Here is a 19,126-nt window from a genome sequence, read left to right as displayed (position 1 = left end):
ATATAAAGTATGTAGATATATTGTGCCTTTTTATATAATGTATATAATTTATTATTATAATTATCATATTATTATTGTATTGTAGGATCTCAATAAATAAACAAAATTTTGAGAAATAATTCATTTTTATTGATTATAAATTTAATAAAAAAAGATTATAAATTTTTTTAGATAATTTTTAAATAAATTCAAAATCGAAATTTTTTTTTTAATATATATATAAACATATTTTTATTTACATATAAAAATTAATACAAAGTAATTATTTGGAGTTTAATTATCTAACGAAAGTTTTATATTTTTAATTTACTACTTATGGAATATATTACTAAACATATATATGTATATTTATATATATTAGAGGTGTGAAAATCATTTATAAATGTAATTGATTACAACTACTCGACTTGAAAGTCGAATTGAATTTTTGAATAATTTGTGGTTTTTCAAATTACCCGCAAGTTTTTGAATTATTTGTAATTTTTGAAATTAATTCCAATTGTGTCAGCTTGATTTATTTCTGTCAAAAATTTGAATTTTTGAAAAAAATAATACAATTTTTGTTGTTAAAAAAAATTTTTGAATTATTCGTAAATTTCAAATACTTTGAAAAATTCAAATTAATCAATTCAAAAATGGAATAGAATTCGACATTCGATAGCTGGAAAAAATTCAAATTATTTTATGCTTTTCGATACAAATTTAAAAAAATTTGAATTATTTTTCTAGCCCTAATATATATAAATATATAAATAAATATAAAACCTGCCATTATAAAAAAAATTTAGAAATTTTAAATATTTTAAAAACTCAATAAAATATTAAATAATATATTTCAAATGGCACGTGCTTATTTCAAATAAATTTTTAAATGGCAGTTTTATTTTATAATTTCTTCATCACATTTTTTAAATTAATAATAATATATATAATATATAATATATGTAGACATAATAATTATGGTAAATTTTTTCTTATATTTTATCAAAGTGTTGTCACTTGAGCATATAAATGTATATACTTATAATATATATAATATATAAATGTGTATACATATTTACACGGTTTTTTTTCAAAATTTTTTGCTATCAATTTTTTTTTTGTTCTAAAAATTTGAATATCAAAATAAATGTACAAAGTAATTAAGCGCTGGCATATGGATATGTTTTGTTTTTGTTCATTTTTAATTGACAGTCACAGCTAATTTAATTTTTGTTTGTATTTTCATTTCTATTTCTATTTTATTTCTTATTATCATTAATTATTTATCTATATATATAATGTATAAAAATAATGGTAATAAATATCAGTATCAAAAAAGAAAGAGAGCCTGAGTTATTGTATACAAAAATACAATTTAAAAATTTTTTTCTCGCTATCAGATATAAATTTTACAAAATATTTTTTTGTAAACTATTTATGATAATTTTGAAAAATATATATCATTTATATTTTTTAAATATTAAACTAAAAATATATAAATTAATAAACAAATTTAATTAACATTTTTTAAAAAATTAAATATGTTTTTTTTAAAAATATTCAATTAAATAAACAAAAAAAAATTTGTGCAGCCATGGACGTTTTCACCTTTGATTAATTTAAATATTTATATAAAATAAATTTATTCTTTTAAAATTCAAGCTCTTCAGCAGTACGAGATAATCTGTGATTATCAATCCGTCGACGCTGACTACGACGCACTGCGTCAGCTCGACGATAAGGTTCCGATCTTAATCCAAGTAGAATATCTTCCAGTGCTCCATTATACACTTCGTCTTGTTGCAATAATTTTTTCTCATGTACTAAACGAGTCTTATTTTTTAGTTCATTTATTACAGCATCCTTGAAAAATTTATAAAAAATGAAAAATTAATAATTTATTTATTTTAATTTTAATTACATTTAATTCTCTGTAGCAACATCAATGCAAGCTACCGCATCGTGCCTTTTACGCTCTATTTTATTCAATAATTATACATCTAAGGATTAATAATTAATTATTAATGATTAATGATACTAATAAATGATAATTACAATTACAATTATAATGATAATTAAAATGAATAGGTAAGGAAGGTAAGAAGAAATGGCAAAGTATCAGTCTATTGTTTTATTACCTATTTATTTATTTACCTATTGTCTATTTAAAAAAAAAAAAAAAAAAAAAAACTGATGATTTTTTTTTTTTGATGTAATTTTCTTAATGTAGACAAAATTCCCTTTAAAATGAGTACCCACACCACGATATTTAATTACAGTCATTTATTTATTAATTACCCGCAAATTAACCGCGAGTTAATTACTAATGATAACTTTATTTAAATATATTGATGTGGGTACTCAAATAAGAGGAAATTTTGTCACTAATTCAACTGTAATGACAATTTTTTTTAAAGACATTCCAAAAAAAAAAAATGTAATTTTTCAAAAATTCAAATTTTAAATTATTCCGGATATTACAATAAAATTTTTATTTATAGGAGTTCCAAATTAATCTAAGTCAATAATTATAATGAAAAAAAGTGAGATTAAAATCAGTATGAAAGTAGAATTGATAGGAAATATTTAGCCAGTAATTGATAAATCGGTAATAAAATGATAGGAACCTGATAGCTGTCCATAATAAATGAAATTAAAAGACAGAGTCAAGTGTGAAAGAGAGGACTTACATGATATTAATTGTTTTTTTCTACAATGTTACGTTCTGAGCTCCAGTTCATTGAGATGACGATGTAACAATGTCTTGTTTGTGTTACAGCAAAATTTCGGTGACTTTTTAAACCCAAATAAATATGTAACAAATAAAAAAACACGTCGTGTAAGTACCGGTGACGTATTTTGTTCTTTATTACCTTGTTTTTTTTTCAACACCACACATTTTATCAGCAAAAAATAATTAAAATCACGTTACCGTTTGAAATGAGACTCAAAACGATAGGCATGCATTTTATCAACTAAAGTCGTGCAGTTATTTTTATTTACATCATTAAATTAATGACTAGTCTAGTATTATTTGTGTTCATTATCACATGCATGCATTTATTTAAAAGGCACTGATGATCACACAGAGAAAATTATAAGACGTGCTTAAATAATAAGTTTTTTTTTACTGATGATTTTTTAAAAATAAATACCTGTTGCTTCTTTTGATTTAATTTATTACGTTTCGTAACTTCCTCAGATGTATTTAGAGCTTCTGCAGCAGCTGCTTCTAGTCGACGTCTTTGTTCATTTTCTTGGTCTGCAGCCTAGATTTTAAATAAATAAATTTAATTTTTTATCAGTAATTTTTTAAATTCAAAAATTAAAAATTACCTTGAAAGCCCTTGCAAATCTAACGAGTAACGAAAAGAATGTATTGGCATCAGCTTGTCTCGGACTTTCTCCAAAAAATTCAACACACTCACGGAATGCATCGCCCGCAATACGCGCATCTGATTTTAATCTCCGTAATTTTTCCTCCGAATTATTCAAAAAGTCTCTCAAAACTGTGTTATGTTTTTCTTTGCCGCGCAATTCAAATTCTTTGCGCACTTGGTCCATTCCTTTCTCCAGCTCGTGAACGTCTGTCGTTATATTTTCCAATGAAACGGTGGCGGCCTTGTCGATGTACATGAGCTCTGATTCAAAATTAATCAGCTCTGGAAATTTAAGTCTTATCGTCGCAACGATGTAGTGAAGCAAACACATCCGTTTGTCGGTCGATTTCGTGTCCAACAGAGTGTCCAAGCTCTGTAATTTGAAGCCGTAAGCGGGGCCGCGCTTGCTGCTGTTTAAATAGTTACCAAATGCCAAAATAATTTCTAACACAGCGCGTAATTTTTTCGAACATTTTACTGAACTTGAGGCAGATATCACAGCATGTACTTGAGGCGTAATTAAATGTAAATTGTCGAAAAAATTACCGATGTAATTCATTATTGATAATTTTGTTGATATTCGCTCAACTTTTCCTAATTGCATTAAAAATTTATCCTCTTCTGTTAATAAATTTACATTTTTCTTCTCAATTATATATTCTCGGTAAGCCTTTATCTAGAATTATTATTAATAATTAATATTTAATTTAATAATTATTTTCATTTCATATATTTATTGTCAATATTTGAATTTTTAAATTTAAAAAAATTTGAATACTTACTTCTTGTTCCGTAGGTACCATGCGTTGCAATAATTCAACGTTTTCTAAAGAAAGAATTTTTAAATCTAGTGCATTTACTGCCGTTATCACTTTTTCTATTGGCATTTCCATTTTTCTTCTCGATATCGCTAAAAAAATTATTTAAAATTTTTAATAATATTTTTAAAATTTAAATCTATTTTTTAATGCAGGAAGTAAAGACATAAATTTTTGTTTATCAGCTCATGTGATGACATTGAGCAATAAGTCTTTATTTCCTGGTCTTGGTTTAATATTTAAAAATAAATAAATAAAAAAAGATAAACATAAATATTTATATTATAATAATCTTACCAATATTTCGTAACCTAGTATGTTCTAATAATGAAACATTTTCGGGTTTTTTAAACCGTTTACTAGGGAAACTTTGTAACCCATCAATTTCATTGGTGCCATTGGCAACATGTCCACTCATGCCAATTTTAAATCTTTCTTCAAAGTCAGTGAAATCAATGTGATTATGAAGACGGTCGTCATCTAATTCATTGAAGATCGTACCGCGTACTTGGTTGGGTTTCAACGCAACCCAATTAAGTGTCGGTAATTTGTATTTTGTTTGTACCTGTAATTTAAATAAGTAAAATTATAAATTTTTTTAATTAAAATTAAAATAAAAAATATGAAAAATGTAAAACCTTTCGCTTGATAGTCATAGCGCCATCGGGAGCCTGCATCATTCCTGCAGGAGGAGGAGGAATGGTGGAGGAGCAAGTAATTTTGCTGTCACCAGGCGCCATGGGGACCATAGGCGGCGGAGGAGGTGGGGGAGGACAAGGAGGAGGTGGAGGTGGCGGTGGAGCAGCTACTGCTGGTGGTCTGACTAAGTCTTCGATCGGCGACATTGATACTGTAGAGGAAACGACATTCTCGGAGGTCGGTGACGTGGCTGCTGATAGCCCAGCGGTTCCATTAGATAAACCAGCAACTGTCGAGCCTTTGGTGAGTGTGCCCGTGAGGGTTTCGAGCTCAATTATCTTGCTCTCTAGTACACTCTGTCGTCTTGCTGAGTCTTGTTTTTGTCTTTTAAGTGCCGCCAGTTCTTCTTCAACTAATCGTCTAGCTTCCAGCGCATCAACATATTCAACTTTTATCGCACCCAATTCAGTCTCTAATTCTGCTAATTTTGACAGCGATTCTCTTTCTAGTTCAGTCATTCTGTCATGCGCCTTTAATAAATAATTACATATATTTTAAATTAGACAGTGCCTCTTTTAAAATATTCTCAATCTGGAAATTGACAGGCACCAATTTCCGGATTTTTCCAACAAATTAATTGCAATAAAACAAAACTAAAAAAATCCACATATAGAAAATTTAAAAAACTATAAGTGTAATTTTTTCAAATATTTTTTTTTATCATTTATTGTTGGAAAAAAAATTCACAAATTATCAGACAGATAACTTTAGTCTCATAAATATTCAATGACTATTTTAATGACCGTATTAAAATTTTGACAATTTTAAAAAAATTAATTTGACATTCTAGTATGACAGTTCCAGGTCATGGAATCTATTAAAAAAAAACTAGAGGACATGGATTAAAAAATGACATTAATTAAAAATAATATAAAAAAAAACAATTACTCGAAATTGTAAAAAGACAATTACTTATTTTATCATAGATATTGCAGTAATAAAATTCATAGATAACTTGTATTACATTGCGCTGACCAATTTAAGATTATGTAAATTAAAATGTATAAGGATTAAAAAAAAAAAAAAAAAATACTTACATGACCAAGTTCGTCTTCTAGTTCAGCAACTTTTTCTAGAGCAGCCGTTTTAGTTTCGCTGTCTTCCATAAGAGCTGCTACGTCAAATACATTATCCAGATAAGCTGAGATTTGAACCTGTAGATAAAAAAAAAAAAACAATAATAATAAAAATAAAACTAAATAAGGATTGATAGTAAAGAGTAAATGAAATAAAAATACCTGCAAATCTTCGCTTTCAGTGTGTCGTAATTTTTCTAAATACTCATCGAGACCGAGATTCGTAAACTCATACTGCAAGTGAACTCTGAAATTCATATCTTCTACGGAATGGACGACAATATTTACAAATTGCATACAGGCAACCATAAATTCAATGTGAAAATTATCGTATTGAGTAAAGTACGCCATCAATGTTTCGAATCTCTTTTTTTCTAGACAAACCTCCTTGAAATTATCAAACGCAGATAGTATTATTTCGTGTCCGCCTTTTACTAAACAAATAGCCGCTAATAGTTCGAGTACCAGTGCTTTTGTTCGTAAACTTTTGTGAATTAGACTTAGTGCGATACAATTAATAGCTTCTCTGTGTTGTATCACCATATTGAAGCCATACTGTTGATTAAATAAATAAATATATAAATAAATATATGTATTTATATATATATACATATAAATAATGCACACAGAAAAAAATAATTTCTTATTTAAAGAAATTTTACGAAAATTGAATTGATACTAAAGTTAGCCGATGTCTCATAATTTTTGGATTTTTTTTTTGAGGTAAATTGTAAAAAAAAAAATATTTTAAAAAATAGCGCCAATAGTTTTTTGAATTTTCTACATGTGCATATTTTTAGTTTTTTTTTTGTCATTGATTTGGTTTAAAAAAAATAAAAAAATTTCTAATTGTCTGTTAACTTCAAGATCATGAATTGAAAGTAAAAATTTAATTTTTAAATTCATAATATAAAATATTTCTTGCGAGAAATAATTTTTTTCTGTACTAAATGAATTATTGCCCGTAGGATTTAATAATAAAATAAATATGACAGGAAGTTAATAATGTACCTTGTTATTCATAATAGCACGCATACAAAGTATACAAACGTGAATGTCATCTTTAGCTTCACCCATATTTAGTTTAGCTACATGTCTCGAACGTCTTTTAACACTCGGACTATCTTTGAGCTCGTGTAGAGGTGGCCGCAGACACCCGTTATTAAGTGTCACGTTCTCAATTACACCACCTACGTTTCAAATAATCATTTATTTTAAACTCTTTCTTTAATTTATGGATTATGGGCATTAAGTTTTTTTTTAACACTCACTCGTTTGGATTTTCTCCTCAGACTCGGTACGGATTTCCATCAATCGCTGCTCGTATCTCATCATAAGTAATCGGAAACTTAAGTAATCTATTAATGCATCTAATCCTTGATTTTCTTCATCCAAAAATTCTCTCACCCATCTAGTAAATTATTAACAATAAATTTTTATTTAAATAATTACGCAGTCATTTCCAGTGAGTCATAAATATTCTAGTGTTTAAGTGCAAAGATTTTTAAAAATTTAAAAAAGAAAGTTTTTAATAATTACAATTATTTTTATAAATAATTAAAAGAACTTACTCGATGTGATTTGTACGTAATGATATCTCTAAATCTCTCAGAACTTGTGTAGACGTTGATTCACCGACCATTTTTCTTTTCTAAATAACAATTTAATTATAACTTGTGATACATTTTTAACTAGAAAAATATTTAATTTCTTTTTTAAAAAACAAAACAGAAAATTTTTAAATATTCGCGGCAAATTTAAAAAAAAAGTTTTATACAAATGCGATTTTGAAAATTTCAAAGAAAAATTGCAGTTTCAAATGTCAGAAGTTTCTCTATTTAAAAACTAAAAATTTCGAATTTTCATGTACCTGAAGACCGGATCATTTTTCGCGAAACGAAAATGAAGAGTAAAAACTCTACAGGATTTAAATTTTTAAAATGTTTCGCATGTCAGCCGAAAATTACAGCCCGCCCCCAATTAACTCATAAGCAGTAAAATTTGATAATTTTTTTTGTCTTCATTGCGCAAAAAACCGATTTTCAGGTGCATGATTTTTCTGAAACGTTACAGTTTCAGTCCCTGATAACAAACAGGTTATCAACCTTCAAATTTTGTAGTAGAAACTGTAAAATTTAGTATCTATAATTGTAATTACTTTGTAACAGGAAGTAGCCTCAATTATTAGTGTAAAATATCGGCTTTTTATACGGATCCTTTTTTTACTAAAAATTTGAATTTTTTCGCGGCAAATTTAAAAATTAAAGAAAATGTAATGAATTTTTAAAAATAATTAACATACTCGATGACTTCTTGATGCTTTGGGGTCCAGGTAAGTTCGTAATTTGGCAAGATAATGAGACGGTGGATCTTTAGCTTGAACTCTTTCCTAAAAAATGAATTTCAATTTTTTTAAAGTAGATGCCAGTTATTTTTGTTATAAATAAATTATGAGCAAGTAAACATAATAAAAGAATGTACATAATTAAGATAAAAGTGTTCAAATAAATTAAAATTAATTCACGCATTTATATTATTACAAAAATGCGTGTAAACAAATGTCTAATTAAATTTTCCATCCGTGTATTTAGTATCTCTTTCATGCCTACATTAGTATGTATACATATATGTTATATATGTATATATACATATATATGTGAACATACATGTTATATGTATGCACATAATTTGTGGGTTCTAAGAATAAACTTATTTTAAGCCACATAAGAAATATTAAAAAAAACTGTCTAAGCTAAAAAGTTTCTCTTCTTATTTTAAATTTTTATTTTTTTTAATTTCTTCCGGTTGTAAATCCTAACTCGAAGGTCATTTTATTATATTTTATATTTATATAATTTAACGATTCATCAATTGCACTATAAACACTTGAGTTATTAAATTATTATTTCTTTTATATACTTATATATATATGAAAAAAAAAAATCTATTGAAATTTTCACTACCTGTCTCCATAAATTTTTTTTATTACTATGGGAAAGTGAATTAATAATTTTTTATTAACAAACTGGCGGTTAAAAAATAAAACTGCTCCTGGTTGTTAAAAAAAAAAAAAAAGTATCAAAACACGTGTTGGATGCTGCGAAAATAATTTTTTACATTTTTTTTGAGTATAATAACGCGGCTTGCATTACATCCGTCTCATATACTCGGCATATATCATATATATATAGTATCCGAAAGATATAATACAGTGAATAACCCGGCGCTTTACTCATGTATCAATTTTTATCGATAAATAAATCCGTAGTATCAAATTTCGGGTGCTCTTATTATTACCGATCTTGTGATCTCGCGAAAGTCGGCTCTAAAAATAAAAAAGATATTAAATTTATCATGATATCATTTAGTACTTAATAAATGTACACACTTTATCAGTATATATAAATATATAAAATATACAGAAAAAAAAGGATTTCGAGACGCGAAAAAAATTTTTCAATATGAAATTAAGAAATAAATTTTCTTAGGACTCAGAACTAAAAAATATATCAAGTTATTATATATTTATTTTGATAAATCATCAAATATAAGAATATGTAACTGATGAAAAAATATATGAGTTGAATCATGAATTGTATGATTGCAAGAGATTATTATTCTGAATGTTACATCATTTGTTACATAGACTTTCTATGCTATAACATAGAACATATATATATATCTATATATAAGTAGAGATTGATATCGATTGAAATTAAAATTGCAATAACACTATTCTACTCATGTGTTAGTATACCTCGCGTGTCTTTATTTAATATTATATCATGCTCAATATTTTTTTTTCGAACACAAACGTCTGTACATATTTTTTTTTCTGTCGGTATATATTGATGTATAATAGTTGTATACAATGATTATGATGAACTTACTTGATCACATATGATATCCCACTTCTTTTCATTGTCGTATTGCTTCAAAAGCTTCGCTTTGTCGGGTGGTAAATCCATTGATGCCTATAACATATGGGATTTTCTTTTTTTAGTACTAGTATTATATTACCCTAGTCAAAAATATAATTAAATAAATTTATTTTTTTTTAATTTAAAAAAAGCCTAGGAGTTGATTTTTTATTTTTTTATTTCGCTTTTGAGATAAAATTTAATTAGAAATTAATTTTTTTGATATTTTTGATGAATTTCGAGGTCAAAAATCATCAAAGATATATGTATATATATATAAACTTTTGAACTTATGGGATTTTTGAAATCTACTTGACAAATTATGAAAAACTATGGCGAAATTTTTTTTAAATTCTACCATGAGGATAAATGCAGCAGAGATTTCTATGAAATTTACTAAAAATTATGTCTATATTCTAAAGTTTTGATATATATTTAATTTTAAAAAATTTTAATTTTTATATATATATTTTATAGACATTAGTTAATTTTTATATATGTCATTTAGATTTTAATTACAATGACAAAAAGAAAATAATTGATTGCTGTTTAATTGACAACTTTTAGAACTTAATTTATAATTTTTTGGAATTTTTTTATCAAAAATATTTTAAAAATATGACCGTACATTCACTGACTATGCGTTAATTTACTGGCTGTCATCTTATATTTAAAAATTATAAAGATTGGAGTTCTTCAAGTGAAAAAACAATTTTTTAAAATTTAAGAAATTTTAAACTCCAAATTTTTGAGTAAATTTTTTTTTTTTTTTTTTTTTTTTTCAAAAAAAATTTACTCAAGTTCTAAACATTAAATTTTCTTTTTAAATTTAATACTCTAGTTTATTAAAATATAAAATTGTTATTAAATTTCTTAACTTATTTACTTACAAAAAACATTAATCAAATTTTTATAAAAATGTAAAGCTAATTAAAAATAATGTTAATAATTAACAGAAAGTATATAATTATTATAAAACAATTCGACTTTAAAAAAAAATAAAATTCATTACGTCAAGTATGAAATTAATTAAAATTGACAAAATTAAATTAATTTTTTTATCATCTAAAAGATAGTCATATTTTCGTAGCTTATAATTATCTATAATTAATTACAGTACTCATAAAAAGACACTAAATGTTGAATTAAAATAAAGGAGAGATTAAAAATGAAATTAAAAAAATAATAGTCGGTTACAAATATAAAAATAAAAATAAATAATTAAAATCACATTGAAATATACTGCAAGTCATTCGTCATCTATTAAAAGATGAATACTTTCTATTCTACTCTTCAACTAAAAAAAGTAAATAAAAATAATAAAAAAAAAATTTTTTTTTATCTTCGGGAAGTATAATTCGTTAACATCCGCTCACTTGAATGTCACATTACGTATGTATGAGTCCATTCATCTATCAGCATATTTATTTTTATTTTAAAACATTAACTTACACCCATTCACATCCAACATATTTATTACAATTAAAATCTCTAAATAAAAAAAGTATAAAACTGTGTTATCATAAATTAAATAACTCGTAATTACTTAAGATTAAATTTATCAATTAATTTTACACGATTTTACCATACAAATTTAACAACAAATATTTATCAATAAACAAATTAAGAAAAAATATTTACATGGTTGACAATAAATATATAAATATATATTAGAGATGATATTAATATGATGAATGTAGTGAATGAGTGAGCAAAGTCTAAAATTAAGTGACGCGTCATTCTCTTCGCGTTTAGTTCGTTCACCATCACATACTATTGTATTTTATTTTATATATTAGTATATACATGTACATATATACTATGACATCATTGTACGGGAACAATCGTAAATGTTTATCAGAATTTTTTAAAAATTAATTATTCCAAAAATTTAATAGATTTATTTTATTTTTAATTTAAGTAGAAATATATTGGAGTAAATTTTGTCATTAATTGTATATACACATATATACATGTAGTGACACCATTGTATGCAAATAATTGTAAATTTTTATTTAAAAAAAAATGTATTAGAATTTTTTAAAAATTAATACTCCGAAATTTAAATAAAATTTTATTTTTAATTAAAATAAATATATATCGGAGTAAAAATTTTATAATTAATCATATATATGAAAATATTTATATATATTTTAAAAAAATTTATGAATTAGAATTTTAAGTAAATTCCTACTCCAAAATTTGAATAAATAAATATAATTTTCAATAAAAATAAAAATATATTGGAGTAAAAATGACGATTAACAAATGGTAGCTGATAAGCAACATAATTATTGTGCAATCACAATTTTTCAACAATAACATATATATAAATATATACCATGACACTGTTCTACGAAAATAACAGTAAATATTTATTAAAAAAAAATGAATATGAATTGAAAAAAAAAATTAATACTCCAATGGTAGCAAATAAACGTCATTTTGAATTAAAATAAAAATATACAGTATCAAAAAGTATATAACTGATAATTAATTAATAAATAAAGTAATAATTGTAGTTAAAATTTTAAGCCTAGACAAAGTGACAACAATTGTCCACATATATTAACACACGTAGTACATATAGGAAATGGTAAATAATATAAACAAAGAATTAAAATTGCAATGTTGAGTCATACATAACAGGACGAATTGACGAATGAAACGAATAGGTTTTTGTTGTGTGTATTATTATATTGTTGGGTATTAACCGATAGTGAACGGTAGTCAAACGCGTCCGGCTGTATAATACTCGTATGCCTCCCACATCTATATACATATACATATACATATACATCTACATATATATATAAACATATGTAAAAGGCATAGGACTACAGGGACGACAGGGACTACAGTAAACCCAAGTAAACCATAGTCACGTGTTATGGATGAATAAATACAGTTGCCAGCCAAAGAGATCGTTTATAAAGCAGCACAACGTGTGTAAAATATAGACAAGTTAAGTAAAGGGAGAGTAGTTTTTGTATTGAGGAAGAGAGTAGAGAGTAGAGTACTCGTTCCTCGTGTCCGTGTTGTTTGTGATGGGTCGTTGCTCGTTGTCTTCAACATTACTCGGGGCTAATGACTTTGAAATTACTTTGACAAATTGTTAAACACTTTATCCATACATGTTTATATATATTTACTTATATATATCATTATTTAATTATATAATTTGTACTGCTATGTACGGTTTACAATATCACGGTTTTTCTCTTACGTGGAAGCATGAGGATATGAAAATTAATATATAAATATATAAATAAAAAAAATTGTGAAATAAAAATGAAAGCGAGTTAATTGTATTCGATAAGGAATTATTTTATTTCATGTATTGGTTTATGGTTTAATAAGCGGAGAGACGTAAGATGGAAAAAAAAAGTTTACTTGGGAAATATAGAAACCGCGATTACGACGTGACACATTGCGGTGTCATATCAAACTTCATGGATGCACTTGTGGAATTTTAATCTCTCATTTTTTTAATTCTCGCTCTGAATCTTTTTCTTGTTACTCTTTCTTTCATTCGGCTTAATTATGTATTTAATCATTTTTTTTATACTAATGGAATAAATAATAAATATTTTAAATTATGGTAATTAATATTTATAATAAATTATATAAAAAAATTAATTATTAAAATAGAAACAATTAAGAGAAGTACTGAAGCATGATTTAAATAAGTTTCTAATCTTGACGTTGAAACCGTTCCAATGATTCATATCTTTTACGGAAAAAAAATATGTAGTAAAACAATAAACCAAGGCTATTTAATTGCATAATCATAATAAGTAATCTTGAAATGACATCATAATTAATTAAAAAAATTATGGCTCATAAAGTCATAAATCATGAATTTAAAAAATTTAAGTTGACAGCAAAATTTACAGCGTAATTAACATATTCAAGTACACTTTTTTATTATTTTACATCTGAGAGTGAGTACTCTGACATTGACATGAAAAAATATGATAAGTACGACGACTGATAGTCTTTGAATTTTTTTAAAAGCGATAGATTACAAAAAAAAAAAAAATATTTTAAAAAATTGCACTTTTAGTTTTTTTAATTTTCTACATGTGCATTTTTTTAGTTTTTATTTTTTTTGATTCCTTGAAAAAAAAATTTTAAAATTCTTGATTGTTTTCTATGATACAAAAGTTAGCCGAGATCTAATCCTTTGACTTTTTCTAAAATGATAAATTATAATAAAAAAAATATTTTAAAAAATTGTACTTGTAGTTTTTTAAATTTTCTACATGTGCATTTTTTTAGTTTTTATTTTTTTTTATTCCTTGAAAAAAAAATTTCAAAAATTCTTGATTGTTTTCTATGATACAAAAGTTAGCCGAGATCTAATCCTTTGACTTTTTCTAAAATGATAAATTATAATAAAAAAAATATTTTAAAAAATTGTACTTGTAGTTTTTTAAATTTTCTACATGTGCATATTTTTAGTTTTTTTTTTTTTGTAATTAACATCTTGAAAAAAACTAAAATTGTTATTTGTCTGTAAACCTAGGCTAAAAAAAACTAAATAAAAAAAAATAAAAGCATGACAATAAACTTACAAGGACTTTAGTGAAACGTCTCTCGAGTTCAATGGTATCGGGCATAGGTTGTCTCGGTGTGGATCTAACACTCCCGCTCCTAGTGTGCGGTGGTGGTCCACCCAGACTCCCAGTTCCCAAACTCGGCGTCTGACAATATCGATACTGCTGATGATGTTGTTGACCGGTGGTGCTTTTGATACCCAATCCATCTCGCATTCCAACACCAGCATCACCTCCATCAACAGAAGCATCACCACAGCCGTCACTATTTCCATTAGCATCGCGACTCTGACCCAAACCCATTGTCGTGCTTGTTTACTTACAATTAAATTCTATCTCAATTTATCATTTATTTATATTTTAAAATAAAATAAATAAAATGAGAGTCACTGGGTGAATTTATTATTTTTTTACCCGTCATTTGAAAGATCTCGCACTCGTTCTTATTTAAATAACTTAACTCTCGTGCATACTCTCTCTCTGTACACAAAGTAAGTGAAAATGTCAGTCACGCTCGGTCTTTATCCAAGATGTTACTTGCTCAATAAATCATAACTCGGTATCTACAAATAATAACAATAATAATAAATAAACTCAATTAATTTATAAATTCACCACAAAAATAACAAACTTTTTCTTTCTTTTATTTACACGTGATTTTCTGCCGGTTTACAAGCCACGTTTTTTTTTATTTATTACCAACTTTTGTACTCCGAGTTAATTTAATTTTAAATAAAATTGCGCGAGTTTATTTTTAAAATCATTTAAATTTTAAATTCAAATTCAGCGTAATTATTTATGTGTAGAATAATATTTGGTAAAAAAAAAAAACTAAATTATTTTTAAAAAAACACACGCGCACCAACACGACACTCGATGCGTTCATTGAGACCGAGAGTAATTGAGAGTACACCAGCCCCCATGGATTTTTTTATGTATCATCAAGCAATTATGTACACACAAGTAATAATAAACTACAGTCTTTTATTTATGAAAACGGGTGCGGACCCAAGAGTATTAAAGTTTATTGTCATCGACGCGAGCGACCACAAGCGACTAATTTACAAGACAGCCGTAAGTTGAAAAAGACCGCGCATGCGCGTTATTTGCGAACTGCGTATATTAGTGTGAGTGTACCAAACAAATTTAAAACAATAAATAAATAGAGTAAATAATTTAAAAAATAATATTTTTAAAAAATGCGCTTATCAATTTTTAAATTTTTTAAACGCGCGCTTTTTTTAAATTTTAAAAATTAATTATTTACTCTATTTATTTATAATTTTAAATTCGACTCTGCTGCAATTATACTGCGCAGTCGGTAATTTTGACGCATGCGCAAAGCGCGGCAATAATAAAAATTTTAAATTTATTTAATTAAATAAGTACTTTTAAATACTAGACATTAATTAATTAATTAAATTGTAAGTTATTTGTAATTAATTACTTGAAGAAAATTTTTTTTATAAAAATCTAAAAACTTTCGAGTTATCGATTGAGTGTAATCGATTTATCAATATCGATTACATAAAGTGTCCATGTTGGTTTTGTTGAGTTTTGTTTTGTACAAACAAATTGTTGGGGTAAAAATTAATAAATAATTTTAAAAAATTCAAATATTTTACTGAGTGATAATTAAATTTAAATTTTTAAAAAAATGAATAAGTCACCATTTAGTACACCACGTGGTCGTCATCAGGGACAAAGTGAATATTCACCTAAACCTTATTATCGTAAACAAAGAGGTTACTGGAATAATAAAAATAATGACGCTAATTCTATATCACCGACATCAACGACAAATAATGAGCCATTAAATACCAGTGGTTCAAGTGATGATTATATTCCATTTAATAATAATTTACCATCGCCATTTAGCAACAGTTTACCTTCACCATCGCTCTCATCTCCGTCGTCAACTTTGTCACCATCATCGCCATTTTATCATACCCAGAAACAAACAGGACAATTTTATGGACAACATCAACGTTACTCTCTTGGTAGAAATGACAGTCCTGGTTCCAGTCCACGTGGTAATTTTAATAAATCGTTTTCACCAAAATTTAATCCACGTTACTCACGTGGTAGGAATTCGGTAAGTTTTTTTTTTTTTATTGAAGTCAACAAACTTCTGATGATTTTTTGAATTTTTTTAAAACCATAAATTCAAAAAAAGGCCCCAATGATTTGTTGAAAAAAAATCTGAAAATTGTTAATTGTCTGCTGACTTCAAGATCATTTATTTTTTTTGTGTTCTTTTATTTTTACGTTGATTTATTTTTATTTATTTATTTAGAATCATTACCAAGGAAAAAAAGAAAGTAATGGAAATAGTTACGTACATGAATCATTTTTTGAAGATCCTTGGAAAGATTTAGTAGAACAATGGGAAAAAACCAGGTCTAGAAATGCTGATAATGATGATGAGGAAGATAAGAGTCAGGGTGACGAGAGCTTGAGTAAAAGCAAACTTGATGATAGTTCTTTTTGTCAGAGTCATTTAGATGACACCTCATTTAATGACAGCGATAAGACTGACTCTGATTGTAAGGACGTCGATTCCCAGGATGAAGGAGTTTTTCCACTGTCCCAGGAGGGAATCGATGAGGATTTAGAAACTGGAGATGTAAATTCAGAGGAGAAAATTCTAAATGACGAAACTGACTGTCAATCTTGTAAATGATAGCAAGCTGGAGGTCATTGTAATTAATTTGATTGGCTAATAATCTCTTCAATGAGACTTTTATGGCTGTGACGAGATTACAGTGTAAATATATTGCCGATATGTGCAATTCTCTCCAAATATGTACATAATTAACTTGAAATTAATCAAGATTTATATGAGAATTGATATTTTCATAAATGCTTGTAAGACATTGTGTCCATTATCTCATTTCTCATTTTGAGAATTCGTTTTTCTTATTTTTTTTTTTTCTTATTCACTGAAATTCAAATTAAATTAATTTTTTTTTTTAAATATGAGTAATTATTTACTCGGCAATAATTTACTGTAAATATTATTTTATAAATTTATAAATAAATAATTATAGAAACATGATAAATCATTTTTTAATAAGAAATTTTATCCCAAACTTCGTAATTAATTTTATTTTTCATTACCGGTTTTTTTTGTTTCAAATTTCCCGCGGATTTTTAAAAAAAATTCAAATTTTTTAAAAATTAAATTCTATTCAGATATATATTTTTTGTTTTATTGCTGGAAAAAACTCGGGTGACACTAAAATCAGCACTCCAATTTTTCGGCGGGAAAAATAAAAAATTTAAAAATCATAAATTTATTTGAAAAAAAATGGCAAATAAATTTCGTTTAACAAAAAAAAGATGAATTAAAAATACTACTAAGATTACTTTTGTTATATTTTTTTATGATAATATACATATGTATATACACTGACTACAGATGTTATTAATAATTAAAATAATTAGTACATGTAAGTACAAAAAATAGTGCTCCATCTATATATTTATATTGACGAAGGACATTAATAGTTTTTTATATATTAGTAATAATAAATAATAAATTTTCATGTAAAATACATAATTATATATTATAAATTTTTAATTATTTTGTTAATTATCCTAACATTCAATGGTTTTAAATAGATATGGAAGGTTATTTGGTAATTGGTACTTGGCATTTTTATGCCAAATCAATAATTTATTGATTTTCAAAGTTATAAGCTCTATTTATAATTTATTATTATTAATTAATTAATTAATTAATTACTTTTTAAAATTCGGCTACAATGTCGTTTGAAATTTAAGAAAAATGATTGTTGAAATAATAATAATTTTGATTTTTTTTTATACATTTTTACATAAGTGATTTATGAATTTTTGATATGTACTAATTGTTTTTTTTTTTTTAATTACTTTTATTAATAATAAAATACGAAAACTTCTAAGTTTTTTAGTTTAAAATTGGGAAGAAATAAATTTATTTACTGCAATGAGATTCGTGATACTTCTTTTTAAATTTTTTAAGCTTTCAAAAATATTTTGAGAATCTATAATTGTATAATTTTTGGTCCCAATTATTTACAAAACTAAATTTATTTATTTTCTTTTTCTATTTCTTTTTAAATTTATTTTATCTCCACATTTTTTTTATTATTAACAACGAAATAATTAAATTATCAAATTTTTTTTTGGGTTTACTTAATTGGGTACATTTTGAAATGCGATTGCAATTGGCGCGAAATTTGAAAATTCAAATTTCAAATTTATTTTCAAAATGATCCAAAATAAATTGTTAACATTTTTTAAATTTAAAGTTATAAACTGTCATATATTTTGAAGTTTGATACAGAAATTTTTTTTAATATAGAGTGAATTTTTTTTTCCACAGTAGAAAACTTTTGAAAATTACCTAAAAGTTATCTCATAAATTTCCGTGTTCTAGTTAAGTAGACACGCAAACTTCAAAAGTTTACTGTCATAGCGAATATAAGTTAATATATAAATATGAATTATTTAAATTTGAATTTAAATTATTAATTTACGTGACAAGATCACATTACCGCCACTGCGTGCATCGCATTTAATAATGTGCCCATTAATTTGAAAATTTTAATTCTTAACTTAAAAAAAAATAAAATACCAATTGGTCAGTTTAAAAAGAATAAAAAAAAAAAAAAACGACGAATTGTAATAATGCCTCTTATTTTGTTA

The 19,126-nt window shown here is 25.5% G+C and overlaps 2 protein-coding genes across 3 annotated transcripts; one reads left to right on the top strand and one right to left on the bottom strand.

Annotated features, from left to right (window-relative positions):
* Nucleotides 1-278: 278 nt before the first annotated feature.
* Nucleotides 279-15,508, bottom strand: LOC103572196 (formin-like protein). Of its 2 annotated transcripts, XM_014445360.2 has the most exons (15): nt 14,453-15,508; nt 9,846-9,929; nt 8,258-8,344; nt 7,527-7,606; nt 7,227-7,366; nt 6,967-7,145; nt 6,118-6,510; nt 5,917-6,033; nt 4,819-5,349; nt 4,478-4,745; nt 4,145-4,272; nt 3,319-4,038; nt 3,138-3,251; nt 2,673-2,775; nt 1,755-1,845 (listed from the first exon to the last, which is right to left on the bottom strand). In XM_014445360.2, the coding sequence occupies exons 1-14, from the start codon at nt 14,735-14,737 to the stop codon at nt 2,701-2,703; spliced, it is 3,201 nt and encodes a 1,066-aa protein (XP_014300846.1). In that variant the 5' UTR covers nt 14,738-15,508; the 3' UTR covers nt 1,755-1,845; nt 2,673-2,700. The 2 variants fall into 2 exon arrangements, with proteins under 2 accessions (XP_014300843.1, XP_014300846.1); XM_014445357.2 differs by lacking the exon at nt 2,673-2,775 and having other exon boundaries at nt 279-1,845.
* A 377-nt stretch (nt 15,509-15,885) lies between these two features.
* On the top strand, nt 15,886-17,827 carry LOC103572195 (homeobox protein 12). The gene is made up of 2 exons (XM_008550680.3): nt 15,886-16,529; nt 16,731-17,827. The coding sequence occupies exons 1-2, from the start codon at nt 16,092-16,094 to the stop codon at nt 17,115-17,117; spliced, it is 825 nt and encodes a 274-aa protein (XP_008548902.1). The 5' UTR covers nt 15,886-16,091; the 3' UTR covers nt 17,118-17,827.
* The last annotated feature ends 1,299 nt before the right edge of the window (nt 17,828-19,126 follow it).

The sequence above is a fragment of the Microplitis demolitor genome, chromosome 2 (assembly GCF_026212275.2).
Source record: "Microplitis demolitor isolate Queensland-Clemson2020A chromosome 2, iyMicDemo2.1a, whole genome shotgun sequence".
NCBI classification, from domain to species: Eukaryota; Metazoa; Arthropoda; class Insecta; order Hymenoptera; family Braconidae; genus Microplitis; species Microplitis demolitor.
Note: the sequence above shows the minus strand (reverse complement) of the source record. Positions and strands in the feature narration are given on the sequence as shown.

What these genes read in the sequence shown, in the direction of transcription:
- LOC103572196 (XM_014445357.2), bottom strand. Translation starts at nt 14,737, where the DNA reads ATGGGTTTGGGTCAGAGTCGCGATGCTAATGGAAATAGTGACGGCTGT. An exon ending in TTACGTACAAATCACATCGA is followed by an intron (nt 7,367 to 7,526) that starts GTAAGTTCTTTT and finishes ATAATTTACTAG; the next exon opens with ATGGGTGAGAGAATTTTTGG. An exon ending in TACTAGGTTACGAAATATTG is followed by an intron (nt 4,273 to 4,477) that starts GTAAGATTATTA and finishes TAATTTTTTTAG; the next exon opens with CGATATCGAGAAGAAAAATG.
- LOC103572195 (XM_008550680.3), top strand. Translation starts at nt 16,092, where the DNA reads ATGAATAAGTCACCATTTAGTACACCACGTGGTCGTCATCAGGGACAA. An exon ending in ACTCACGTGGTAGGAATTCG is followed by an intron (nt 16,530 to 16,730) that starts GTAAGTTTTTTT and finishes TTATTTATTTAG; the next exon opens with AATCATTACCAAGGAAAAAA.